General features: G+C 47.4%; 3 protein-coding genes across 7 annotated transcripts in view; all 3 read left to right on the forward strand.

Annotated features, from left to right (window-relative positions):
- LOC122611773 (protein turtle) overlaps nt 1-4787 on the forward strand; it is a 41885-nt gene extending 37098 nt beyond the window's left edge. For 3 of the 4 annotated variants that reach the window (XR_006325553.1, XR_006325552.1, XR_006325554.1), the window contains one exon: nt 198-337. Coding sequence is in view for 1 of the 4 variants with exons in the window: in XM_043785077.1 (XP_043641012.1) it covers nt 198-1935 (1738 nt within the window). In the remaining 3 variants the exon portion in view is untranslated. Of the gene's footprint in view, nt 1-197 lie in introns of all 4 variants that reach the window. The other variant, XM_043785077.1, reaches the window with a different exon arrangement.
- Nucleotides 4788-5662: 875 nt separating this feature from the next.
- Nucleotides 5663-13118, forward strand: LOC122622593 (protein borderless). The gene is made up of 6 exons (XM_043801172.1): nt 5663-6238; nt 10121-10628; nt 10699-11108; nt 11596-11824; nt 12067-12273; nt 12339-13118. Exons 1-6 carry the CDS (start codon nt 6017-6019, stop codon nt 12926-12928), a joined length of 2166 nt encoding a protein of 721 aa, XP_043657107.1. The 5' UTR covers nt 5663-6016; the 3' UTR covers nt 12929-13118.
- A 2291-nt stretch (nt 13119-15409) lies between these two features.
- Nucleotides 15410-27181, forward strand: LOC122620621 (ATP-binding cassette sub-family G member 1). 2 transcript variants are annotated; one of them, XM_043798185.1, is made up of 7 exons: nt 15410-15959; nt 17956-18492; nt 23385-23699; nt 23882-25179; nt 25241-25341; nt 25404-25692; nt 25755-27179. In XM_043798185.1, the coding sequence occupies exons 2-7, from the start codon at nt 18194-18196 to the stop codon at nt 25964-25966; spliced, it is 2514 nt and encodes an 837-aa protein (XP_043654120.1). In that variant the 5' UTR covers nt 15410-15959; nt 17956-18193; the 3' UTR covers nt 25967-27179. The 2 variants fall into 2 exon arrangements, with proteins under 2 accessions (XP_043654120.1, XP_043654129.1); XM_043798194.1 differs by lacking the exons at nt 15410-15959; nt 17956-18492 and adding an exon at nt 22946-23305 and having other exon boundaries at nt 25755-27181.
- Nucleotides 27182-27765: the final 584 nt, after the last annotated feature.

Consider the following 27765-nt stretch of genomic DNA (forward strand, 5'->3'; position numbering starts at 1 on the left):
TAGGTGCTTCTTTTAATTCATCTTCAAATATGTTGAAGCAATGATAAAGTTTTCAGTTAATTGAAACCAATATAAAACTGTATGCAAGCATGTCTTTTTCATTTTACTTATTTTATTCAACTTTTATTGGATTGAGTTTTATTCTATACTTATCCTTTATATGCACCCATTAAACCGCTTTCTCCTTAACCATACAGGTACAAACAAACCCGAATATCAAGTCTAACCGCCATTCTCATTGCCATACTCCACTGGATCTGGCCACCTGATCGCTGCACCAACTGCCACTCCATCTACAGTTCGCCCAATCTCGAGGATGGCGATGAGGACGACGGGGCCGGAGGACGCAGGCGTTCCGTAAGCCGCATCCAGCGGAGCCTCGACGGACGCTTTGTGCTGGATGTGGAGGGGGTCTCAAAACTGGGATACTCGCAGCAGACCCTGGAGTCTGGGAACGTGGATGTGGTGGACGGCGGGCTCTTCGAGCGGCGAAACAGCAACGTATCCCAGAAATCCTCCAGCGACGATGGTGGATTTCTCTCGCGGCGCAACTTCATCACAGCTCGTGCTTCGTGGCGTCGTCCCCTGGTGGCCTCCTCCAGTCAGCTGAGCCTGCAGTCGGCGGCGGACTCGGCCAGGGGCTTCCTGCAGGGTCTGCTGAAGATCGGGGCCAAGCAATCGGCCGTGCCGCCCAATCCGCAATCCTACTTCGACGAGGCGGTGACAGGTGCCCGCTACCAGAATGTGCTGCGTCCCTACACCAGCAGCAATAATTTGTACGGCAATGCGGATAGAAGTAGGCCACTGCACATAAACACGATTAGTGGCAGCCTGAGTCAGCAGCAGCAGCAGCTCTACACGCCCTCAAGGATCTCCAGGATATTCTCCAGCTCGCCCCAGCATCTGCAGCCACATCATCAGCAGCTCTTGCTCTCCAGCGGCGGCAGTGGCGCCTATCCCACCCACTTCAGCGACCTGAGCACCGTGTATCCCCCGAACTCCGCGGAACGTTCGGCGCACAATCTGAGCAGCCGGTATAGATACTACTCCCAGGAGCTGCCCTCGCTGAGAACCATTCAGGAGGAGACGCGCCGGCAGCAGCAGCAGAAGCAGCATCCGCTGGAGGATCACTTTGTGCCGCTCCAGCTGCCGTCGCCGCCGTCGTGGAGGAGCTACTACCAGTCGCAGGCCAGCTATCGCCCCCGCACCCGCTGGTATCCACGCCATCACTCCCGGCTCTTCAGCAACCGGCAGCAGCAGCACGAGATGCTCTCTCCTCTGCCGCAACTCAATCTAAACCTGCGCAACTCCATGCACCCCGGCGGTCTCGAGGCCTCGCCCGAATCCCGTTCCAGTTCGAGTGGTTTTGGCTCGAAGAACACCTCCAATCACCCGGGCAGCACCAGTGAATGGCGATTGCTGCCGCCGTACAGAGCACCACCATCGCCGCCGAAGCATTCGGGCTACTTTGGCGGACAGCAGGCCCAGGGACAGACGCCACATGGGTCGTACTCGTATCCCAGGGCCACAACGCCACCGTACACGATGGCCCACTGGCTGGAGATGATCTCAAGACTGAACGCGGCCACGGACAGCAATCTACCGAAGGCGCCGTGTCCCGTGGACGTGGGCAGTGTGGATGGGCACTACGAGTTCGATCCGGCCACGCCCACGCCGAGTGCATCCAGCATGCTGCGCGAAGATCTCAACCTGCACATAGACACCCATCCCTACCACCACCACACGCTGGGTCCCCTCAGTGGCAGTCTGCTGCACAGCCACGCCCCCTACGCCGGAGGGGCCAGGAAGCAACGATCTCTGCCAGCTCAGCTGCCACGCTACGACAACGTCGAGGTGCGACTGCAGGCCATGAGGGAGGAGTTCTATGCCTACCGCAAGCGCCAGGCCATGCAGCAAATGGAGAGCGTTTGCTGAGCCAATGGAGCATTTAATTGAGCCATTTAGCCACACCCACGCCTAAAGCCACGCCCACAGCCACGCCCATAGGAACGCCCACAGAGAAGCAGATCCATCGATATATGACGACAGAGTTGGAGAGCAGCGATTCCCAGAGGCAATCAGACGCGATATGATATTGGATCAGGCCCCCCAATTCACAGATGAACTTTAAAAGATTGGCCCCCTGCAAACTCACACCCAGAAAAATCACAAAAAACAAAAAATAAAAATAAAGAAAGGAGAAAACGAAACAAAACACTTAGAAGCCAGAAACAATTAGTAGATTTAAACGAGACGAAAGCTGTGTACATATATAGTTTGGGGGCTGGAGAGGGGAGGAGAGCGCCCAGCAGTTTAAGTATAATATTTAACAACTATAGCAATTATAGCAACATATTATTACAAAATCGATAAACGTAAAATTGACATTTAACGCAAGTAAATGGAGCAAACATTGTTTGACGACATATGCAAAGAACAAATTACAATTACAATTAACTATTATTTACGAGTGTATTAGATATTGATACTTAACGTAAAACACAGATCGAGATATGTTAAACATTGAGCATTAAACATTAAACATTAAACATTAATTAACAATCCACAAGCGTAAGCCTAAATTATGTTACATTACAACTAAACTAAATTAATACGGAATATGCTAGCTGTTAAGCATTTAGTTGTTAACAACTAGAGCAGAGATGATCGAAGTGGCGACGACTTAAAAATAAATGCGCTAAAAGTAATTAAAACCACATATAGAGAAATTGTTTCATAATTAAATTATTTAACGACAAGAAACCTACAAAGCAAATAAATGCGAAATGCAAAAGCGAAAAGCGAGATGAAAACAAATACAGTTTAACGAAAATTAAATGAAATATAACTGCTGCATATATGTTTACTGTTGACCTACACACGATAATTAACTCGAACAAATATTTATTAACCCAAAAGCAAAAAAAAAAAAAAAGAAACACAAAACAAAAAACTAAAAACAAAAAAACGTATGAAAATGATAGGAACCCCGAAAACAAAGCGTTGATAGGCTATTCTTTCCGGTTTAACTCACAGCCCAAGACTACGTCAATATAAACGATAGATAGAGCAGAGGATCCCCCGATGCGAACCGAGATCCCCAAGAGAGAAGAAGAGAAAAGGTAGTTTCCTGGGTTCCCGAGAGCGATGATATTTGGTCTTAGGTTATAGGTCAGTTGTGTAAGAGACAGCTCCCCGGATGCAGCTTAGTTTAACGAGTTTGAGGAGGCGAGGCGTTTCTGTTTTTTAAGTACTTGTTAACGATAAACGATTAACGATAATTGATTAACGATTACCGATTACCGATAAACATGTCTAAAGATCAACTTGTACGGATTGATGGTTTGACACAACTTGACGCCAAAACACTGCCAGAGCGAGAGGTGCGAGAAGACCGCGAGTGTGTATAACTTGTGTAAATTACAGAGCATATACAGATATAATATGATACCGAAAGCGATAAAGATAACGATAACGATAATGATACTGATAATGTAACGATAATAACGATTACGATAACACTATTCAGGGGACGGTTGGAGCGCGAAACAAATCAAGAAATCAACTACGAATCAACCGACTAATGATCTCAAGCATTTCTTTTTGCCTTCGACTGCACAGCCCCACTTTCATTTCTAATATCGACCCACAAAATATATGAGCCCGTCTGTCTGCCTGTCCGTCTGTCCAATCCTTCAAGCGCCACCATTAAGTCCTAACCAGATCAGATGGGATTATCCCCAGGAGTTGGACTTAAAGTTCGGTGCTTGTTGCGCTTCAAAGCCACAGAGAGAAAATCGCACTTAAATTGAGATAAACTAGGATAACAGTTCTGAGATGCGAGGGAAACTCGAGTTGTGTTGCATGTATTTTGTAAATGTTGAGGGTATTCAAGTAAATAAGTTGTTTTTTGTAATGCCTAGGACACCGACTCTTTCACACACACACACTGAGAACACTCCCACACTGACACACATACACGCGAACACATAAAGCGTTTAACTAGAACGAAATAAATTAATTAATTAACTGAGCATTAATGGCAAGCGAACGAAGTGAGAAAAGCGCAAGCGAATAATTGCAAAATTGCGAAATGACAGCATAAATTGAATTTTAATTGAGCGATGTTAGGCGCAGGACTTTAAGGCAAATAGATACATATATGATTATTTATACGAGTGCATGTACGAGTATAATGTATAATGTATATGCGGTACGTATATATATGGATATAGATACTGGATTACACGGCATGTACATTAAGTAAGAGGAATACATTAAAAACTAAGTTAAGTAAATCTAACGCTTTAGTCTGCCACTTTGATTTTTGGACAAGGTGCGCCAGTTAACTTTTCGACTCAACTCGATTCGATTCGACTCAAATGAAATGAACAAACATAGGAACTATCAAAAGAAAAAAAAACAAAAATACAGAATTATAAGAATGGGAATCTATATTCTTTTGCACCTCCTTCCACTTCGACGACCATTTCGCAAACCATTTCCCCAAACACATCAACTTACCAACTTTCGCCTCACTTCTCCCTGCCCGCCAACACTCACACTTTTCACTTTTCACCTTTCACTTTTCACTTTCTAGACCTCTTCCCACTGCAATTCCAATTCAGCATATATAAATCGTACAAGGATAAATCAGTTTAGAACGAAATATATTGTAATTAATACAGACACACAATTATAAAGAGAAATTAGCAAAATGAACAAAATTTTTAAACAAATAAAACTTACAAAACAATGCAAAAAAAAAAACAAACAAACAAACGAAAAACCAAACAAAAACAAATAAAAATACAAAACTTGAAATTGATCAAATAAAAGCGTAAACCTGTGTTTTCATTGCCCCGTCCATCTATGTACTACATATGTATCTAAAATATCCCGGAAGTTGGGCTTAATTGATGCCCCTTTGCTTGCACACAAGAATATCACTCATACGCCAGCGTGGCCAACCTGAAGACGTCGCTGGCATTGGGGCAATTAAAGTAATGAAATTCACACAAATTCCGTACAATTCGGATGCACACTGGATATATCCGACTAGTAGGAGCGATTGACCCCGTTTCTCAGTGTGTGAATTCCCATATATGGGAATCAATGGCGAAAATGGCCTAATCTTCGCCTTTTGCCGCTGGGATAGTTGATAGTTCACTCTGGAGGCCAATTGCAATAGCTGCAACACTTTGGCGATCGGCTAATTACTTAAGTGAATAAACGTCTGCGAAAGCGAATTGTGGGGGAGACGCGCTCCAGACAAAGGAGACCCCATCAAGGCAGCTGGCGTGGGCGTGTGTCAAATGTCAACTGCAGTCAAACGTTTGGCAGGCGAGAGAAGAGAGAGGATCATCATCATCGCTGCTCAGCAGCATAGAAATGCTTTACAGTGTGCTACACAGAAAGAAATAAGACATTATTCAGTTCAGCATATACTTTTCCATGCTGATAACGAGTATGTCTCACATGAGCCGGAATAATATCTGGTACTCACAGCTTCCCGTTCAGTACATCATTTTGGCACTCAATCAAACGAGCCACCACATTCTTTCCGTGCAGCATATATATCAGCACAAAAGCTCGGCCTAATCTGTCACTCGTTCTGCAGTCTGATCTCGATTCGGACTCGGCATTCAGTAGCGCTTCTCCAGCCGCTCAGTTCAGAACGCGACCCGCGAAATCGAGCCACAACATAGCTGCCACCGCACCGCACACCCTACAATATACTATACTATGTCATACAAAACCTGAACTAAAAACGGAACTGCGCACAAAGATATAGTAAACAAGGGATCGGGTTTCGTGCGCCTTAGAAAAATTCCGAATTCCGCGTGAGAGGCTGCGCTTCGTTTGGGCCCCCAATTGACCTGATTTCGGGGCTGGATTTTAATTTGATTTTCTGCATTCCGGCAACGCGGAAACATTATGCAAGACACCGCGCGTGTGTGAAACAAGTGCAGCCAGTGAGAATCGCCAAGAGTACATAGATCATACATACATCGAAATGCCAGCGAAACGCAGCAGAACATTCCGGCAATCCGGATCCGCGCTACTCGCTCTGCTGGCGATCATCTTCTCAATGAGCATATCCTGCACGAGCGCTGTCCGGGATCACAGGCGACCCACCAACCTGGAGGCCAAGGTGGGCTCCCACGTGGTCTTCAACTGCAACATCGACTTTCCCTTCGATGCGCCCATTCCCTACCTGGTGCACTGGAGCAAGGATGTAAGTTTGTTCTTTGGTGTCGTTTAAGGATATGAAGTGATTATCAGAAAGAGTGCATAACATGCCAATGTTATTATTTAATATTACTTACGCCACAAAAAGCTGCGAGAAATGTAAATAAAGACTAGTGTTTTTCTTCTTTTTTTTATCTGTGCTGCCCACTCAGTTATTTATGGCTCACGCCGACGCGCACGCAGTTCTTAAATGAAATTGTCGAAATTATTAATTTATCAGACACGTAGGTGGCTCGTACCCCGCACCCCGATCCCCGGACTCCGAACCCCCGGAATACGAACCACGGACGGACGGACGGAGTGACTGACTGACTGACTGACCAGGGCCCGTCCGGAATGCTTGGTTAGCCTTAATTGCGTCTGCTGGACGCTGCTGCTGGTGGAGCGCAGCATGGAACGCGGCTCCCACATTCATTAAAAGGGCCAGACTTTACGACCCCACTGCGAGAATCCCGGTGGCCAAATCGCATAAAAAGTGTGCGAATTTAAATAAGGAATTAAAGGAAAAAATGCAAAATCCCTATATCCTTGCATTTGTATCCGTTTAATTTAACAAAATATTTTATACCGTTTTTTGTGCGATTTAAATTTCAATTCAACGAAATTCTTTATAATTCCCAGGGATTCCAAAAATGCATTTTTTATTTGGTATTAAAGCAGGGCTTTATAAAAGCGCTTAATGTTAAATTTTTTTAATTTAACAATAAGTTTAATAATACTTTAAGTAGGTTATTCCTAATTATTTGAAATATTATTATTTAGCTTTGATTGCTAATCATTTAACATCGGTATTCACTGCTGCAATGTGCATTGTTTTTGAGCAGTGCATCGCATCGCAGAAAATGCAATCGTCGTGCCAGTGGGGTGGCTCCCCATCCTCGATTCCCGCGGAGCACGGGGTGACCAAGGTGGCTGTGTTGGTGGCTGGGGGGCTTGGGAGCTGGGAGCTGGAAGCTGGGTGCTGGGAGCTGGTGGTGGGTCCCGCCCTTGGCTACTAATTAAAGCGCAACCACATGCCGTCGATCGGGTTGCATCCTGGTCGAGTCCCTGCCCTCGCCCGCCTGCAGTCCATGCAGTGCTGCATTTAAATTAAATTTGAGGCACCGAGCGCTGATTTCAGTATCGTCAAACACTTTAAATTACCAGCACAGATGGCAACGAGGCAAAAAAAAAGGAAAACAAATCGCAAAAAGCGTAGAGTGTAGAGTGTCAATGTGAAGTGTGACATCAAAGACGGCGGGGCAAGTGGACCAGTTGAAATCAATTTCAATTGGATTCAATCGAATTGAATGGCTGGCATTTTGTTGACAACTGTGAGTAATGCAATTTAATTCAATTGCAAATTCATCGCAATCGGCCCCCTTCCCCTCCCACAGACAATCAGTGCGAGTTTCAGATACAAATATGTTCCGCGCGCGCGTTAGTGTTTAAATCGAGTGAATTGCCATTCATCGCACACGCCCGTCATCAGTGGCCATCAACTGTCCACATCTGACCCCCTTAACCCTCGATGCCCCATGTTGGCACCGCTTATGCTTTTGCCTACTTAGCTGACTAACTTAATTTGCTCTTTTTCTGATATTGTTCCGCTTTCCTCGGCGGCCACTGGTCACTCCCCGTTTTTCCATTGTGCTCCTCTGCCTTTTTGTCCACTCGGTCAGCGGGTCATGATGTCATTTTGATAGATACACTACTACTACTTTAATTGCGCTGCAAAATGGGCTTCGGAAGGGGTTTTCGCTCCACTCTACGGAATGGCGGGTAATTAAACAAATATTCGCGGTACGCGGTATTAGAGTGCGCGCTAATATGCATAATCTGTCTGATTTATGGCAAGTTAGTACTACGAGTGTACTATGCATATATACCATGCATATATTTATTCCGTATTCTATATTGCCGAGCGACTTTCACGGCCACTGCGAGGCTGGGCTGCATATTTTCGCGCCACAACGACGGCAAAATCACCGGATAAATCAAGTTACGTTTGTAATTGGTTAGATAATGCTGATAGATGTGTGTGCGGCGGCAGACGACACTTGCCACACAGTTGGGTGTACTGCACATAATCATAGTCATCACCATCATCATCACCATGAGTTTGCAAATCGCAGGACGGACTGGGCGGATCTTGAGTGCATCATAATCTACTCAAGGCGGCTGTCTACCTACGAGTGCGATTACGGGTGATGCCATGTGGGTGGTTGGGTGACATTGATGCCGCACGGTGCATCATCATCATCTTCCATACCGATCTCAATTAAAGCACAAACCTAATGTCAATAGATCAACTGACACCCGCACTGCATCCGATGCTGGAGCGGCACACAATTAAACGCAGCCCATATCCCATTGCACAGCTGCCTTTCTGCGGTCGCTGGCTATCAATAACCGGGAAAGCTGAATCCCTAGCATGCGGCTTATGGGGTGTGACAGTCCTAGAGCCAAACAAATGCAACAATCTATATGCCATATATCTATATACTATGGTATACTATACTATAGCATCTATACATAGACGAAAGTCAAGTGCGCAAACAAAGCGAGCATAAAAATGTGTGTGCAAGAGCAATTAGAAGAGCGGCCAGCGACCGCAGCAGATTCAATTGCATTTAAATAATTTAAGCTTAACGCGCTTTTTTTTACCCGACTCTTTGCCATATGATGCAACGCAAACACATGCTGTTTACTCGCATGCCATTATTATAATTTTGCCAGGCGTTTTTTTTGTTCTTCCTACTTTTTTTTGCCTATGCACGAGCATAATTGCCAGGCCGTATATTTAATAAATATTGACAAATATATTCAGCATTAATTAAAATAAAAATAATTTAATATGCCACCAGGCAAAAAAACAGCTAAAGGCAAAGAAGCTAAAGCTTAAACAAAAAAAAAACAGCTTTCGAATTGAATTATTATCCATTTACCAGGCCATAATCTATTGGCCAGCTTAGAACTCTTTACGCGCATTTTTGTGTGATAATTTGGAGTGTGGCATCCACAAGATATTCCCTGCAGCTAGATGCTTAACCGAGTTATTGCATTTTAAATCCCTAACTTTGAATAGCTGACTGGTTTTTCAGCGCATCAAACTGATTTGTTTTTCACAAATCCAAAATGAAGTGGTATTTGAATAATAACTTGATGCATTAGTTCGTCATCGACCTAATTATTATGATAGCTCACTATAACTCGAATATAGACCACTATATATATGGCAGCTGGTGAACTAGCATCTCTTTTTGGTCTTGAATACTAAAATGTGCTGAATTAAATTCGAATCCCATTTCAGGGGCGAGCTAGCATTGAGCACTTCAAGTGCACCGCGCCACGTGAGCCCATTTAAATTTGTCAACAAAGTAGCGGCATGGGTGCCACACCCCTTCCGGCATCGCCCCCCCTCGCCACACTCCACACGCCCATGGTTATTGTTATATTCTTGTGGGGTTTTTGGGGGCCCACCGCTGTGCTACGTCACCATCATGGTTACGGCAAAATGGGTAGCTGGGGTGGCTGGGGGAGAATGGGTGGCTCTGTTGTGGGGACACAGCGGGAGTTTGCGAAAATGATAATGGTGCATGGGGGGGAAATGGGGGAGAAATCGGGGGAGGGGGGCATAAACAATCGCACACACGTCGCACACACCAACGGTTACAGAGCGAGTGTGCGTGGGCGCACACTCCATATAGATTCCGCATTGCTCATGATTTATAACTACAATTGCAGCCGAGATGGCGCAGCAAAATCACTGCCAAGCAGGGACAATTTTGTATCTAGGTATATGTTGCACGCCAGAGTTGCAATTCTCAGTTGCAATTTTATGGTTGGTATGTTCTCACACAAACTATGCACATTGCCTCGCCCGCAGAGCAAGAAGATCTTCACCTGGTACGAGCAGGAGACCTCCACCAATGAGCTCTTTAATGGCCGACTGCACCTGGTCGAGAACCATCCGGAATTGGGACGCGCCTCCGTCAATCTGACCGCCATCCGGGAATCGGACCAGGGCTGGTACCACTGCCAGGTTAGCTTCCCCAATCGCTCGCCCTCGGTGCGCAACAATGGCACCGCCTACCACCTGGCCGTCCAGGGTGGCTCCCTCATCCGCATTCCGCCGGTGAACCAGACCATCCAGGAGGGACAGACCGCCTTCTTCCACTGCGTGAAGAAGAATCCGGAGAACTCGCAGGCCTCGTGGTACAAGGACGGGGTGCTGCTGCAGGAGGTGCAGGATCTGGTGCGCAGATCCTACACGGGTCCCGACGGCAGCCTCAGCATCGATCCCACCATGATGAGCGACCTGGGCGAGTACGAGTGCAAGGTGCGCAACAGCGAGGGCGAACTGCAGACGGCCAAGGCCTTTCTCAACATACAATGTGGGTATTGTCGGAATTCGGAATAATTGTAAATTACATGTATGTTGATAATACCCTTTAATGTGCCCAGATAAGGCCAAGGTGATTTACGCCCCGCCGGAGGTTTTCCTGCCGTACGGCCAGCCCGCCGTGCTCGACTGCCACTTCCGGGCGAATCCGCCGCTGAAGAATTTGCGCTGGGAGAAGGACGGCCTGCTCTTCGACTCGTACAATGTGCCTGGGGTGTTCTACAAGATGAACGGCAGCCTGTTCTTCGCCAAGGTGGACGAGAACCATGCCGGCAGCTACACCTGCACGCCCTACAACGACCTCGGCACGGACGGCCCATCGCCGGTCATCAGCGTGATTGTGCTCCGGCCGCCCATCTTCAGCGTCACGCCCAAGGCCATCTACATCCAGAAGCTGGGCGAGGCCGCCGAGCTGCCCTGCGAAGCCATCGACCGGGACGGAAACAATCGGCCCTCCATTGTCTGGAGCAGGGTGAGTCCATAGTGTCCACATTGTCCACATTGTCCATATTGTCCATATGGTTCATATTGTCCATGTGCTCTCCGCACTGTCATTTTGCAGTGCATAGAATGGCGAAAGGCGGCTGAAAAATGGTAATGCCAAAAAAGGGGAGAGCGTGCAGTCTCACTTGATTGCATTTTTAATTATGCATACGGACTACCTGTCCCCGTGCACAGCGAGAAAAAGTGGTACAAAAAGTGGTATATATGCATACTATCCAAATAACGTTTTCTACCATTCCATTAATGCCATAAGATTGGTTGCCCTTAAAAACTTAACTTAGGTGTATAGCTGCTACTGCTTTCAGCTCATACATTTCCCAATTGATACCCTATAAAAACCCTCAATTGATTAATTTCATATGATTTCCTTTGATTTTCCGGTGTAACTCCGATTTCGCCTCCGGTGGCCTGACACTCCACTTGCTTCACTCACTCCGCATCCGACCAATTTGCAGAAAGACGGGCAGCCGCTGCCGGCGGACAGGTTCAGTCTCAGCGGCGGCAATCTGACTATCGCGGGACTGGTGGAGGGGGACCGTGGAATATACGAGTGCTCGGCGACCAACGAGGCGGCCACCATTACGGCGGAGGCCGAGCTCATGATTGAGAACATCGCGCCGCGGGCACCGTACAATCTCACGGCCAACAGCACGGAGACCTGCATCACCATACGCTGGCAGCCAGGTGAGAAAACGGGTGTAATTGGGTGTGGAAATGGACGCAGGCCAGATGCTTCGATATGGAGTGTGTATGTGTGTGTGTGTGGGGATTTCGTTGATGGGCTCGTACGCGTGGCTGCAACGGAGGCTTAGTGTGCAACCATCATGTGCCACCTGCATCACAGATATGCAAGCTGTCAACTTGAGGCCTCAGTCCAATTAGCTCTTTAAGTATATAGTTTCTAAGCTCCGTTTGTTTTATGTTAGGATACCTGCGCCCCAACTTGGAGTACACTGTGTGGTACCGGCTCATGGAGGCTCCCGAATGGCGAACCCTTCGCGTGCTGGACAAGAAGGTGATGGAGGCGACCGTGCAGCATCTGCAGCCGGGCAAGGAGTACGAGTTCATGGTGCTCAGCCAGGACAAATACGGCGACGGCATGTTCAGCAAGCAGTTCCGCTTCCAAACGCTACGTAAGATTCTGTTTCCTTCCCTGGATTAAAATATAAATATGTAAGATACATATCCTTTCTTGCAGCCTCGCCCATTAGAGCGGATGACTTCGATGCCCAGCAGCTTCAACACGATCTGGGTCAGGTCACAGCCCCAGCCGGGGGACTGGGGGCGCCCTGGAACCTCACTGCCATTAGCAACCAGCAGGGCTGGCTGCTCCACTGGGAGCATCCCGTCCAGGGACTGGAGGGCCTGCGCCTGTACGCCGTGCGTTGGTGGAAGGAGCCGGAGCACTTCCTCATCGGCCACGCGGAGACCTTCGACAACTACTACCAGCTGCGCCACCTCAAGGAGGACACGCTGTTCAAGGTGCAGGTGCTGGCGGTGGGCACCGATACCCAGCAATCGGTGCCCAGCCACGAGCTCCTCATCGATGTGCCGTCGCAGCGTAAAATGCGTGCCCTGATCATCGGCAGTTCGGTGGGCGTCATCTTCCTGCTCTGCGCCCTGTGCGCTTTTTTATACGTGAAGCGGAGCTGCCTAAGGCACCTGTTCGCCAAGGATAGCTCCGCCGGCGAGGATGAGGACACCGCCGAGAGCGGCGACTGCGACAGCGACGAACAGGATCACCGGGATCGGGATCGGGACAGCATCAAGGTACACCAGTCCACCTGAGGATTGCTCCAGATCCGCTGGCGATTTGACGGCAACCATGTTGGCCAGTGAAACGAGGAGACGATAGGGAAGGAAGTGGGAGGTTGTTCAACGTGCACCACCAGTTCGTGGAAATCTGACTTTTAATATACGTCTAGCTGCTATCTGTACCATAAACTCTACTAATCGTAACGCCAAACTAACCGCATTCGAGAACCAAATAAAACAATCAAATAAAAGAAACATATTGAATGGTACTTTCGATATTGGGATTCCCAATCATTGAGAATTTCTAAACTTATAACTCTGACCAATATTCCTCGGCTTCATTTCAAATAAACCGCCTTATGGGCACCACTTTTCGGAATAAGCTTTTTCGAAATCGAAAACTTAACTCGAAAGCTATGTTTTAAATGCAGCTTTCGCGCTTGTGAGCTTTTCCGTTACGGTTGGCTAGATTTGAATATTAGTCACCGCGGCATTTTTGAAACCGAGTTTATTAACAGCTCCCAAAAGCAGTGTGTCTGGCACGTTTTCCACCCACTGACGTTGCATTCGTTTATAGCCAGCTATCCATTACTTGGTTATGCACTGACAATTGTTTTGGGTGCCCATAGTTGCGATTCCAGATTTTAAGTCCGCAGAAACACCTGAAAGTACTGCGAATGCACTGCAGTTTGCACCCAACTTGGCTTAATGGCCAAACGTACCTGCCAGATTCGCATTACATTACGGCAAAGTGCAGCTGCACTTGGCTCGCAGCGAAAGGCAATTCCATTAACTGATAAGACTCGATGACACTCCAGACCAACAGGGCATTCCCATTGCCATGGAAGCCATTGAAACCGAAACCGAAATCGAGTTGGCTATCGTCCATTGGCACTTTGGTATATACATATTTCTAATTGAGTCTTGCAAACAGTTTCACATATTAGTAGTGCTATATAGGCTGCGATCAGAGCTGACACTCAATTTAAATATGTGCATAGAAGCTAAAAACAATTGGCGGCTGATATGAAAATAAACTATTATTAAGGTCGATGCGATTAAAGGTCCCCCGACTGCGCATTTTCCCCGAGTCTTCGAGCTGGCAATATAGAATCACGTTTTGGCTTTGTTTGAGATATGATATGCAATGAAATAGGGGGAGAAAATGTGGAAACTGGGGGGAGGATTACAATTACTCATGCTGCTATCAGCTCCCCTCTCCATTTGCCCCTCCTCGCGTTTCTTCAAAGAAATCGCAATTGTTTTTGTTTGCTTCCAAGTGCTTTGTTCTGCGATCGTGCGGTTCAAAGTTCGCTATCACTCGGACTAATAATGTAAGCGAAAACACTGAAGCTCTTCAGCTGGATATCCAGCAACTACAGTGTGAGAAATCTGGCGGATTACTATAAAAAGTTTATCAGGGCTTTTCTGATCTAGACTTTAGACTGAACATGGTTTGAAAACGTGCGCGTACTGCCAACTGCCATTTGGTTTTTCTAGATCTAACCTCTATTAAAAAAAAGGGGGAATTGCCTAATTTAATTACAAAATAACCGCTTTTTTCGCCGTGTACCCCGCTCCCTCTCCCCTCTGCTGCCCTGGGGAGTTTCGCTCCATCAAATCCAAGTGCAGCTGAACCCAAATCGCACTGGATTTCCCACTGGGCCGTCCGCCTTTGTGTGTGTTTACAGTCAGCTGTTTTCGGAGCAGCGGAACGCCAACGCACACCTATGCGCCATGCGCACTACCGCTCACGCACACACGCGCACACGCGGATTAATTCAAGTGTATGCCAGCATTTGAATTGAACGGCGGACAAAGCGAGAGAGCTGCGACTTCCCCATTGACGAAACAGCCGTAGTAGCCGAGTGATGGGAAGGGTACACTCGCTTCGTACCTGTACCTATTTTCTCATTCAAAGAATCTTCTTTATAGGAAGTAGATACTACGTGTATCTGGTTTAAAGGAAGTAGATACTACGTGTATCTGGTTTAAAGGAAGTAGGTACTACGTGTATCTGGCTTAAAGGAAGTAGATTCTACGTGTATCTGGTTTGAAGCAAGTAGGTACTACGTGTATCTGGCTTAAAGGAAGTAGATTCTACGTGTATCTGGTTTGAAGCAAGTAGATACTACGTGTATCTGGTAAAGCATAGCGTCAGATACAAAAGTATCTTATATCTGCAGCTATAAATGCTATAACTACCAAATCGTAGAACCCATATACGAACCAAATACAGCGGTAGATAAATTTTGTATCTTTGCAAGTATCTGCATGTAGATGTACTACTTGAGGTACACAAGCAGCCAGCCAGCACTGACACTATCCGGATGGCTGCGCTGGCTCACACAGATACAGATACAGGTACAGATACAGATACAGCTACGGGTACCAAAGTGCCAGCATGCCAGAACGGATACTCGCGAGCGAAGGCGCTCTCAGCTGGCAGCTGGTAGCTCGTTGCTGGTAGCTTAGCAGCCGCCGCAGTTTCAGTTTCAGTTTGCGTTCAGTTCTTCGTCGTTCGCGCTGCCTGAATGTTGTTGCCTCCTGCGGTCGAGCGGGATTCTTTGGGGCAGGAATCGAGTCGAGTCGAATCGAGTCCAATCGGAACAGAACAGAACGGATCGGATCGCGTTGAGTAAAGAAACACGTTTCGCCTGGGCACAAGATACACTTTTGGCGTATTCCTGGAGTGCTTCGCTTACCATCTGGTAATGGTATTTCGGTGCTGTAGTAGATCCGTAGAAACGTCGAATTGTGGCGCATTTAAATAGCTGGCGTTGTTTGTTTGTTTGTTGGCTGGCTACCGCGACCATAACACCGAGTACAACAAAGAAGGCAATGCACGAGCACGAGTACGAGTATCTCGCAGTCTCAGCATTTGAAAGCGCTCCGAAAAGTATCTAATGTGCGCGGGAGCGGTACAGTGAATACGGTCGGTCTCTTTTGGCAGTGGCCAAAAAAACCAAACAAATATATAATGCTAATAAACCAAAAACACGTTTTATGCCATTTACGTTTTGCTCTTCTCGGAAATAGGCCCCAACTTAATAGAAATCCAAAGGTGAGCACGGGAGTGGAGTAATTGCGTCTTTTTTCCTCGGCCTTTCTGCAATCTGCAGTCGCAGTTGTGAACCCACCACCATAATAAACTTCGCAGCCGGAGTTACATGCCACCCCCCCTTGCCCTCTAGTGTAGGACCCATATGTATCTTTAATGTTTTCCTGCCGTTTGTATCTCAATAGAGCGCCTGCGCTCTCTCTGCAGGAGCAATTATTTGCGAAATGCTCCCGGCGCTGGCTGTTGTTTTCAAATGTTTATGCCCCACGCCATTTGTTAATAGCAGATGACACATCTGAGCAGGTTCAAGTCTTCAGCCGCTCACGCCACCCGAAAAGAAGAAAGAAAAAAACCTAAAACCAGATCGAGCCAGCACATTTTTCGGGGGTCAGTGCCGCGCGAGGGGGTGTACAGACTGACCTACTTCGATTACGGTTAGGGTAGGACCTCATCTCGGGTCATCCACCCACGAAATCTGCGAGAACATTACCCAGTTCCCAGAACCCCCAAACTCAAAACTCCCTATCGTCCGGCGGCCTGATTCGCAGATTAGCAAATCCGCAACTGTGCGTGGCCAGTTTCGAGTGCCGGTGTTCCAGGCCAACAGCAGATAACGAGTCGATGGCCGTCAAACAGCTGGCTGTCCAGTGAAGTCAACTCGAGGCGCACGGATAAGCCATATAACTACGGGTATACCCGTAGTTCGCAGTGTGTGCGATTACGCGCCTTACATCTTCGATGAAGGCGATTCGCGAGAAGGAAGCCCGCGCCCAGTAGCAGGAAGCCTATCGGTTCGCCCATCTAATCGCGAATCGAACTGCAAACAAATCTGTAATAAAAACTCGTGTACACTGAGAGAAACCCACCATCCTCGTACTAAGTGATTGCCATAGGCTGAGCAGAGACCACAAAGCGCATTTATCATGCTCCAAAAATGAACTACATATCAGTTTTTAAAACCAAACATCCTCTCAATTTGTTTACATGCTCAATTTATAAAAGTGGGGAAACTATTTCCCATTACAAAAAACATTTTAAAATTGGCTTGGCAACAAAGAAGTAGAAGTTTATTTGTGATGAGCTGATATTTTGGATATAATAGACAGTACAGGTATTTTCCCCAGAAATTTTTGTTGATAAATAAATAAATTGTTGATAAATAAACAAAGTTTTGAAAGTATTTGCTTAGCAACAAACTTGTAACTTATTCCATTTATATACCCACTTAAAATATAGATAAAGGTGTAAATGGATCCTGAATCTATTCAGTGGTTTTGAAATCTTGTGGAGAATTCCAGACTTTCCCCATAAAGACTTTTATAGCTGATTCGGCTGATAACATTTCACCCCAGTGTAGGAGTAAGTCGGAATTCTCATCGCCAAACGGCACAAGTGTGAAATCTTATCAGACGGCCACCTGCAAAATGGGTTCCCAGTGCAGGCACACCCAGCTCCCAACTCCCGATGCAGTGGACTTTGGGAGCGCTATTAAAGCGCTATGAGCTCTGGGAACTACTATATCTTAGACTAGAATCCGGTGCTGGTGCACTGGTCAGTGTTACAGCTGTTTGTGAAGCCCATGCCCTGAGCCCTCGAGTGTCTGGCATTGAATTCAGCGTTTATCGGTTGTTCTTCACGGTGTCGTCGTTTCTCAACTGGCTCTTTGTCTGTATTTGTATCTGTATCTGTATCTGTGTCTGTATCTGTATCCGTATATGTAGCTGTATCTGTGCCTGGGTCTCTGGGCATTGTTCAGTAATTAGAAATTCATGCTGCTTGCTGCCATTGAGCAACTATTGAGCCGAAGACCTTTAGAACTGGGGAGGGGTGTGGTGGTGGTGGGTGGCACTTCCTGGCATGTGATGTAATATGCCGAGTGTTTAAGAGTGCTTGATGTACGCATATGACTGTGTGTGAGCTTGTCAAATCGATAGAGGCAACACCTCCATTTAAATTATGCTCGATTTGCATCGCTTTTCCCATTTCCCTTTCGTTGCAGAGCTGAAAGCTGAGTGTTACAGCCTACAGGATTAAACGTGTACTTCCAATGCAGATGCCAATCCCCAGTGTATTCAATTAAACAATTAAATAGCCGCATACGAGATCCGCAAATACGTATCACAAAACTATTTGTAAAGCATAAATCAATTGAGCCAAATGCTGATGCCATATGCCAATAGCGATTGCAGCAGTAACTAGAACGCATTCTCAAAGCAAGCCACACACAAACAAGCGCCATGAACGAACTGCAGGCCTCCAGTGTGCCGCTGGTGGACAAGTGCTCCTCCTCCCACGCCGTCATCCTGCCGGCGGCCAAGAGTCCCAACAAAGTCTCCGATTCGGCGGCCACCACGGCGCCCAATGCCGTGCTCTACACAAGCGGCAACATGTCCCTATCCACGCTCTCCACGGCCAGCGAGAAAACCAATCCAAATCCTAATCCAAATACGAATGCGACTCCCAATTGCAGGCAGGAGCCAGTGCCACTGCTCAGCCAACTGAAGCTGACCAACGACCTGAAGCAGAACAACCACGGGTGAGTTGTCAAACTTAAACTTGTAAACTTGCAATGATGTAACACACATTTCCCATTACAAGTCATCAAATGTACCTATAGATAATTGCATTAGCCGGGATTAGGCGCGAATGGGAGTTGGTTTCGGGTTACCCAGGAACCTGTCACTCCAGCTGCGGGGATTATGTGGGCGGTAGTGGACTGACCCTGAACAGCTGGGTATTGTATTGCATTCGTTGCAGCGGCCACACTGCAATTTCCGCTCCTGCGAGCTCCAAGGACACTGGCTTTCCTGTGGGCAAGTGGCTAAGTGGGTGGGTGGGAGAGGCGCCATGGTGCGAGTATCAGGCAACTAATCACGCTGTCACAAGTCATTTTTCCACTGAGCTGACACTTCTATTTTTAACCTAACACCTAACCGCATAAAACCATTATAAAAATCAGAGAGGAAGTGGGATTTTGGAGAGGGAGCTATTAATAAGACCGTCGAGTCAAAATTAGCACGCATCTGTAATGTTCATATCTTCCTTCCGCTCCGAACATGCCACCTGCCAGGACATTAGAGGTGTGCCGGAAGAGGACGAAGAGGAGGAGAAGAAGTGGAAGTAGAAGCAGCAGCAAATGCCTGGAAAATCGATGGCTCGACTCCGTCTCACAAATCGCGTGTCAGCAGGGAAATGGTGCCAGCCACGCCTCCTCATAAATTATGCAGAGTTGTAAAGAAATTCTAAAGCTGCCGCTCAGGAACTAAAAACCCTGCGTCTTAAGTTGCATTAGAATTGAAATACTGGCACACTGTCTGCCCCATCAGCCTAGGACTCTTTTTTTCCTAACCAATTTAATTAAAATGCAAATGGAAAATCTATTGGCATTGGAACCAATCAGTGCAGGTACGCCAAACGTAATTAAACAAGTGGGCAGATGGGCCGGTGTCCTTTTTAAGGACAGCCTCTGCGAATGCTGCACAATTCCAGCAATCAGGTTGCTTGGCGGCGTCCCAGGTCCAAGGATTCGATGGGGGTGGAGGCCAACAGGAAGGCAGCCATAAAGAGCGCCTTAAATGCCAACCTATCCTACGTGTCCTTTCGACCCGGTCCCCCCTACACCCCCTTCTCCCCCGCCCCCACTGTCGGCACTGCCATAAATAATAGGCCACAAGCAAACGCACATATGTGCGGAGGGGGGAAGCCGGAGGAAAAAAACAAGTAACAGTGAATGAAACGCCGCCAAAAGGCAAAGAGCCGTAAAAGCCATAAGACCAAGCAAAACAATACAAGGCGGGCAGACAAAGGAGGTCCTGCGGGTCCTTAGGGCAGCACCGAATGTGCGCTTCCCTCGCCTTGGGCTTTCTATCTTATCAACATCCAAAATGCCCAAAATGTTCATAGTTTTGAGGACCATCATCATATTTTTGGTACAACAGATACTTAGTGAAAGAGAAAGCAAAATTCCTGCAGCTTTCAAAGTGTTTTTAAGCTTTCCCAACATCTATATATATAAATGAAGACAGTTTCTGATTTTTGAAAGCTTTCACGTATTCGTGCCAAGTTTATTTTAATAATATAAGAAAGTAAAACTAGAAACTATTTATAGTTGCCAGTTCAGTCGATGTACTCTTTCGTGGGGCAGCAGGACAGCAGGCAGCAGAAGGACCTCGCGGCGCCGCATGCCTGGAAAAATCGAACAAGCCGCCAAGCTGTCCAACGTCGTGCCGCAGTCAGCAGTTGGACTCCGCTCGGCTTTTCAGCCTTTTAGTCCTGCGGCAACGTCGCGTCTGTGTGCGGCACTCCGTCAGTTTTGGTTTTCGGCCTCAAATATTTATGTGCTTATTAGAAAAACGGCTTCAACAGCCAATTGCCACCCGCTATTGAACCACCACGTGGCTGCCTTTTTACGTGTGATATCCTCCTTTATTTTTTAATGTGACTTTTTGGCAAGTGAACAAGAGTACGCGACGTGTACGCCGGCCGGTTATGTAATGTGAAGTTGCCGCAAACACAGCAAACTCAGCAACGATAAAAGTCCGGACTTGCAGTGTTAGACTTGGAGGCGCCACGCCGTCCCCAAAGTTTTTCCCCGCTTTTCGTTTGACAACCTGTGCACCCTTGAGCCGCGCGGACGACCGCAAAAGTCAGCCAGCCAACACACACACCCTCGAGGCAGGTTGACCTTCTCCCCGCAGGTCCTGCCACAGGACCTTCTCCCACGCTCGCCAAATGTCCGCCCCCACGTCCATTGCCCGCCCACATGTCCGTTTGCATATTTGATTGGCCTTGCCGCGTTTCCCTAATAACGTAAATGGTCCGGGAACTAAAGCCACATGATTGTTCCCATGCATATACATAGCTTGAATAATTCCACTGACTCCGACTTTGAGACCACGTGTTGTTTGGAGGCATAGATATACATGGATGGGTCCATGGCAAGTGCTGAGTAATTTCATTTTCCACAAAATTGTGATTAACTTGTACAGCAATGTTAACGCCATATAATTGCTAGCAAAGTTCGGGTCTAAGTGACCATAAAATGTTTATTTTTATTGCTCCAAAAATGCTAGCTTAATCATATTTTCGTTGCTATAACTCAAAACTTATGACGTTTCCCTGGCAATCGCTATAGACGCACGTTTAATTGAGTTCTCCTTGAGAGCTCGTAAAGGATCTTGGACTGGTTTTTCTCTAAACATATATAGAAATGCCTCATGAATACGTAGGAATTTATCAGCTTTAATTGGCACTTTTCGCAAAGGCGCCACTCCTGCTGTCCAAGATACCATCGTTGGCACACTTGCTCTTATTAATACTTTTATTAATCGCAGTGGACTCACCGCCCCTCCCCCCTGCCGTTCCAGACATTTATAAATCGCTTAATTGTCGTTAAGCGGGGATGATCTAACGCCAGCTGATATTTCCGGTTGTGCCTAATCAGTGCGAACACAATGTAATGTAGCTGGCCCCGCGGCCCCAAGGTTCACAAAATTAGTAAATGTAGAAACTAGAACTAGAACTGGAACTAAAGTGTGCAGTAGTAGCCGGCAGATATCAAGTGATTGAGTTACCAGCGGCAGCAGTAGCAGCTGCTGCTTTATGACTGGCTATCAATCAATTAAGTAGGGCCGCCATCGATGCCTTCGAACCTGGCAACAATTACCACGCATTAAGATTGATAAGCAATCAAAGAACCCGGAAGGGATTGCGTGACCGACTCCATTTGAATCCAATTGAGTGCCCGAATCGCGAAGACAACTGGCCTGGAGTTGCGCACAATTGTTATTCTAGTCCCCCTCTCTCTCTCTAAATATATATAGTACTTATATGCCTACATACAACATCATATCCCTGCCATCAAGAGTGCATTTCGCAAGACAAAGTGCTTCGGACTTCGTCGAGTCTTCGTTGAGTTGAGTTGAGTTGGGTTCAGGTTGGTTCGTTAGCATTGCACTCCGGGTGCATGCGCACTTGAAATGTACTCGCTCTGGGTGCTCGTGCACCGAGATATTCGCGGGAAATGAAATGATTCGCAATACCATCAATATGCCCACCAACACCAACACTGCCCGATACTGAGAGTCATGTTTATCGCAGCTGTAGCTGAAAGAGGCCAAAGCAAAGCAATTCAAAAGCAAAAGCACAGCCAAAGCAAAGCAAAAGCAAAGCAAGGCAGCAGTTGTTTATCGCAGTGTGTTGGTACTAGTCGCGCAATTGTATCTGTATCTGCATATGTATCTGTATCTGTATCTGAATTCACTTAGCATGGCCCACCGCCAACAGCTGACTTTCCCCCCGCCGCCTAGCCCCCAATTTCGATTTAATGGCTTGCCATTTGCGACCGCCTCGAGTTGCAGGTCCGAATTATAGAAATTATATTGCAGCGGACTCCAGCAAATGGAGTCTATGCTGCGTGTGCCAAGTTGCTAAACGAAACTACTACCTATAGCGTGGAAACAAAGGAGACGCTGTGATGTAGTACTTGTTTATGAATTGACATGCAGCTTTATCTGTAAATGCAGTGAGTGCTTTATAGGACTTCTGCTGGTCATTCAGTCCTTCATTGCAGGCTTCACTGTTGCGCCTTACATTGTTAGGTTTCCCCGAGTGCTCAGCACGCCAGTGATAAGCAGTTCAGCTAGATACACTGACCTCTAATCCCCGCGTGCTGCACACCACAAGCGGCTACTTATTACTGGGGCTTCCCAATCAATCAATTCTGGCCAACAAGCTCAACTAATTTGCACCCAAGAAGATATAATGTTAATTGGCATTGGCCCGCTGCATCGGCGGCGTCGGCGGACTTATCAATCGATGTCGAAGTCGGTCGACGGCATGCGAGCCAATCACTAATGAAAACGCACTCGGCACTTTGGCCCAAGGTATGACTGGCGTTTCATGAATGAAACAGCAGCAGAGTGAACTTTGGTCTCGCCAACGTGGGATGGATGGGTGAATGGGTGGCGGCGGATGACGGCTGTGACACAATGAGCAAATCTAAATGACTGACGCTGCTGATTGATCCATTGATTGACGATTTAGGTCGCTTTGGGGGCGGCATCATGAGCCGCTGACAAGTGTTGTGCTGGGAGTTGGAGTGTAATTATGGAGCTGACGCTGAGCCGGTGCGTCAGCGCGGAAAGTGGGGGCATTCAGAACTCCAGTTTCGAGAGCGCTGCCTCGCAATCGCAGTCCCAGGAGGATGTCGGTCGCCGGAGGTCCGCCGCCTATGCCGCGGCCTATGCGGAAATGCTGCGCGATGCAGGACACCGGCGCTCCATGTCCTTGGTGCAGACCAAGCTGACCAAGAACGGCTGCTGTGTCAGTGCCCTGAAAAGAAGGCCCAAGTAGGAATCACCACAATGCACCGGAGATACCAATCAACTAGCTCGCAACTAAGCAAATCTCATCTCTGCTTCCTTTCAGGTCACAGAACAACCTGTGCAATGGCAGCTTGGGCGGCAACAACCATGCCTTGGCCCCCAAGGTGGCCAACAACAGCGGCGGCAGTCCGAATGGCCAGAAGAAGGGCACCATCGCCCTGTCGCATCTGCCGCAACGGCCGCCGGTGGACATCGAGTTCTGTGATATATCCTACTCGGTGACCGACAGCCATCGGCGCGGATGCAAGACCATCCTGAAGAGCGTGTCGGGCAAGTTCCGGAATGGGGAGATCACAGCCATCATGGGACCCTCGGGAGCCGGAAAGAGCACGCTGATGAACATCCTGGCGGGCTACAAGTGAGTCAGCCATGAACCTTTTATTGGTTTCACTTTGACATGGGCACACATAAATGAACATCAAGACTGCGAGCTTCTTTAAGACAGATGACTGCTTTAAAGAGAGATAATGATAGTTCATATCGTAGTGCCCATGTCAAATGACTTTAGACTGATGATAAAACTTTATCTTTACTTTACAGAACCTCCCAGCTGAGCGGCTCAGTACTGATCAACAGCAAGGAGCGCAATCTGCGGCGCTTCCGCAAGCTCTCCTGCTACATCATGCAGGACGACGTGCTGATCGCCAATCTGACTGTGCGCGAGGCCATGATGGTGGCCGCCAATCTGAAGCTGGGCAAGAACATGATCAGCTACGCCAAGGTGGTGGTGGTCGAGGAGATCCTCGAGACGATCGGCCTGAAGGAGTCGGTGAACACGCTGACCTGCAATCTGTCCGGTGGCCAGAGGAAGCGACTGTCCATTGCCCTCGAACTGGTCAACAATCCACCCGTGATGTTCTTCGACGAGCCCACCTCCGGCCTGGACAGCTCCACCTGCTTCCAGCTCATATCGCTGCTGAGATCGCTGGCCAGGGGAGGCCGCACCATTGTGTGTACCATCCATCAGCCGTCGGCGCGACTCTTCGAGAAGTTCGACCATCTGTATCTGCTGGCCCAGGGCCAGTGCGTTTACGAGGGCCGAGTGAAGGGTCTGGTGCCGTACCTATCATCACTGGGCTACGAATGCCCCTCATATCACAATCCCGCTGACTACGTCCTGGAGGTGGCGTCCGGCGAGTACGGCGATGCTGTGCCCAAGCTGGTGGATGCGGTCAAGAGCGGGGCTTGCAAGAAGTATGCGCACAAGGATTATGTACGAACGCTGGCCGAGAAGGGCTGCCACAATGACATTATCAAGGGCAGTGGCAGCGGAGCGGAGAACGCCATGGCCATCTTGACGCTGGAGGACGAGAAGCCGCCGCTGGAGGACAGGCAGCTGGAGTCGTCCTTACCCGTCGAGGATCCTGCGGAGCTGAAACCACCGAAGCTGGAGACGCAGCAGTCGCAGAACTCCGACTGCAGCGTGGTCATCATGCCGACCAATGCCGTGGACGACAGTTGCAGCTTCAGCTCCTCGAAGGGCACCCAAAATGCGTTGGGTGGCTCGGGATCGGCAGGACCAAGTGCCGTGGTGGGCTGCATGACCTCGCTGCTGGACTCGCACGAGAGCGTGGTCACACTGCCCAACAAGACGGGCTTCCCCACCAGCGGCTGGACGCAGTTCTGGATCCTGCTCAAGCGCTCATTCCGCACCATCCTGCGCGACAAGATGCTGACCCACATGCGACTCTTCTCCCACGTGATCGTTGGTGCCATCATCGGCATGATCTACTACGATGTGGGCAACGAGGCCAGCAAGATCATGAGCAACGCGGGATGCATCTTCTTCGTCTCACTGTTCACCACCTTCACGGCCATGATGCCCACCATTCTGACCTGTGAGTTGATCGATTTCGGGGTTTTGGCAGCCAAAAATAATCTGGAATCTTTAATTCGCAGTTCCCACCGAAATGTCAGTGTTCGTGCGGGAGCATCTCAACTACTGGTACTCCCTGAAGGCCTTCTACTTCGCCAAGACCATAGCGGACATGCCCTTTCAGGTGATTCATTTTAAACTCACATTCAATCGAGGAATTATCTAATTCTATATGCTATCTTGCAGATTGTCTTCTCCAGCGTCTATGTCCTGGTGGTGTACTACTTAACCTCACAGCCCATGGAATTGGAGCGGGTCTCGATGTTCGTGCTGATCTGCGTGCTCAACTCACTGGTGGCCCAGTCGCTGGGCCTGCTGATCGGGGCGGGGATGAACATCGAGACGGGCGTGTTCCTCGGCCCCGTGACCACCATACCCACGATACTGTTCTCCGGGTTCTTTGTGAACTTTGACACCATTCCCGGCTACCTGCAGTGGGTCACCTACGTCAGTTACGTGCGCTATGGCTTCGAAGGTGAGTTCGAATCTGTCTACCTTGACCATATTTCTTAACTTACATAAATCTGTATTAATCAGGAGCCATGGTAGCCATCTATGGAATGGATCGGGCCAAGATGCAGTGCAATCAAATGTACTGCCACTACCGAGTGCCCAAGAAGTTTCTGGAGGAGATGTCCATGGACAACGCTCTGTTCTGGGTGGACGCCGTTGCCCTGATCGGCATCTTCTTTGCCCTGCGCATCATCGCCTACTTCGTGCTGCGATGGAAACTGCACATGATCCGCTAAGCGGACAGCCCGTGGGATTTGTTCATAGTCTAGGCTTATCATTATTACCATACGTTAGAGATCGATCACCTGTACATAGAATGGGGTTTGGGGCCTAGTGCGAGTGGCGGTTGGGATCCCAGGAAGGCAGGATTGTAGCTAGCTGAAACCTCTCCCGTCGCGCTTTGTACGTTTATACAGACAGACAGACACACACACGCAACGCATCGGTATCCAGAAGAGGATTCTAAATATATACCCATGGATATATATATATATATATACACCCGTACAGTAGCTGTTCTGCATACCACAAAATACGAAATGGAATTTACATAGAACTATGAATAGATATTAACTAGGAGTACCCACGTAGAGCCCCACTTCAACACACACTTCAATCGAGGTATAATTCTTGTGACCAAGCAGAAAAGAGTCTGAACTTAAGTAGGTTGAAAACATAACAAATTGTAGACAAGATCCTCTAGAGCGGAAACCGAATCGGTGCAGAGTTAAGGACACGACTTCTCCCAACGTTCTTCACTCCGTCCCTCAGTTGTACTCCCCAAAAACAAACACCACCTTTCTATACTCTTCTTTTGACAATCGATTTTGGAACCCGGAAAGGACGCAGCGTGCAAGCAAACGGAAGTTGGGGCGAGTGTGGAAAGCGGAAACGGAAACGAAAGCGGAGGAAACAGAAATCATTCCCTTGTGATAGAAAGCGGTGCAGTCCGGGCTGGGAAAGATCCAGATCCCGGACGGGAAAGGTAGAACCAACAAGGCGGAGAAGGGAACCTGGCCAACTGGTGATATAAAGCAATTACTATTTTTACGGTGGGATGCAATCGGATTTGTGTTAGCTGCGCGTATTTGTGATTATTACATTTTAATTTAGTACATGTTTAGTTTAATTTTATACGTCTACATTTGTCATGCCAAAATAAATGCAATTTTCATTTAAGCCGCACACTCTCCTACCAAAATATTCTTTAGCATTAGCTTTGGATCTAAAACACAGTGGAGTGATACACAAACCAAGTTTAACTGCAGAAATCGGTGGCAACATATTCATGGCTCCTTGCAAAAGGACATTGTAAGCATTGTAATTATTTAGTAAGCAATCTGTTGAAAACGCTCTTGCAAATATCTGTTGAGTATGGTGTGTTGTATATTTCGGTAGTTCGTAGCCCATGTTACCCTGTACATTACCGTTAAAGAATGGCCATTACTGTACACAAAATCCATAATAATTACTGTCAAAATCCGGTAGAGTATTTTTAATAAAGAACCCAAAACATCATCGATACCTTAAGAAGAAAATTATAAATATAATTGTCGTATTTTAATAGCAAATTTAAATGAGGCCCAGTCGATAGATGGCGCTATAAACCAACATCCGAAAAGTATGCAAAGAACTTTCGTATTTCTTTAGAATTCGCTGAGCTGCGTTCGAATTTGTTTCGAAAAGGCTTGTGTCTATGCTTAGAATTTCGAATGTTTATTATTTTACATACATTCTACATATTCCTTAACGTTCTAGCGAACTTAAATGTAGGAGCGAATTCAAAAGGTAAGAGCGATTTCGGCTCATGAACCAATAAAAAGAAGGCAACGAAATATGTAGCATATGCTTAGGCGCAACGAGTTAAATTTTATTAAATTTAAATAAAATGTAAATTAAATTAACAAATCAAATTCATTTTTAAGCATTTTTATTGAGCAGGCATAGGGATATATGGAAATATTAAAAACTATTTTCTTGAAGCTTTATTAACTTTATTAATTTAGCGTTATCACTTTCGCCGCCGCAAAAACTT

This window comes from Drosophila teissieri, chromosome 2L (genome assembly GCF_016746235.2).
Source record: "Drosophila teissieri strain GT53w chromosome 2L, Prin_Dtei_1.1, whole genome shotgun sequence".
In the NCBI taxonomy this organism is placed as follows: Eukaryota; Metazoa; Arthropoda; class Insecta; order Diptera; family Drosophilidae; genus Drosophila; species Drosophila teissieri.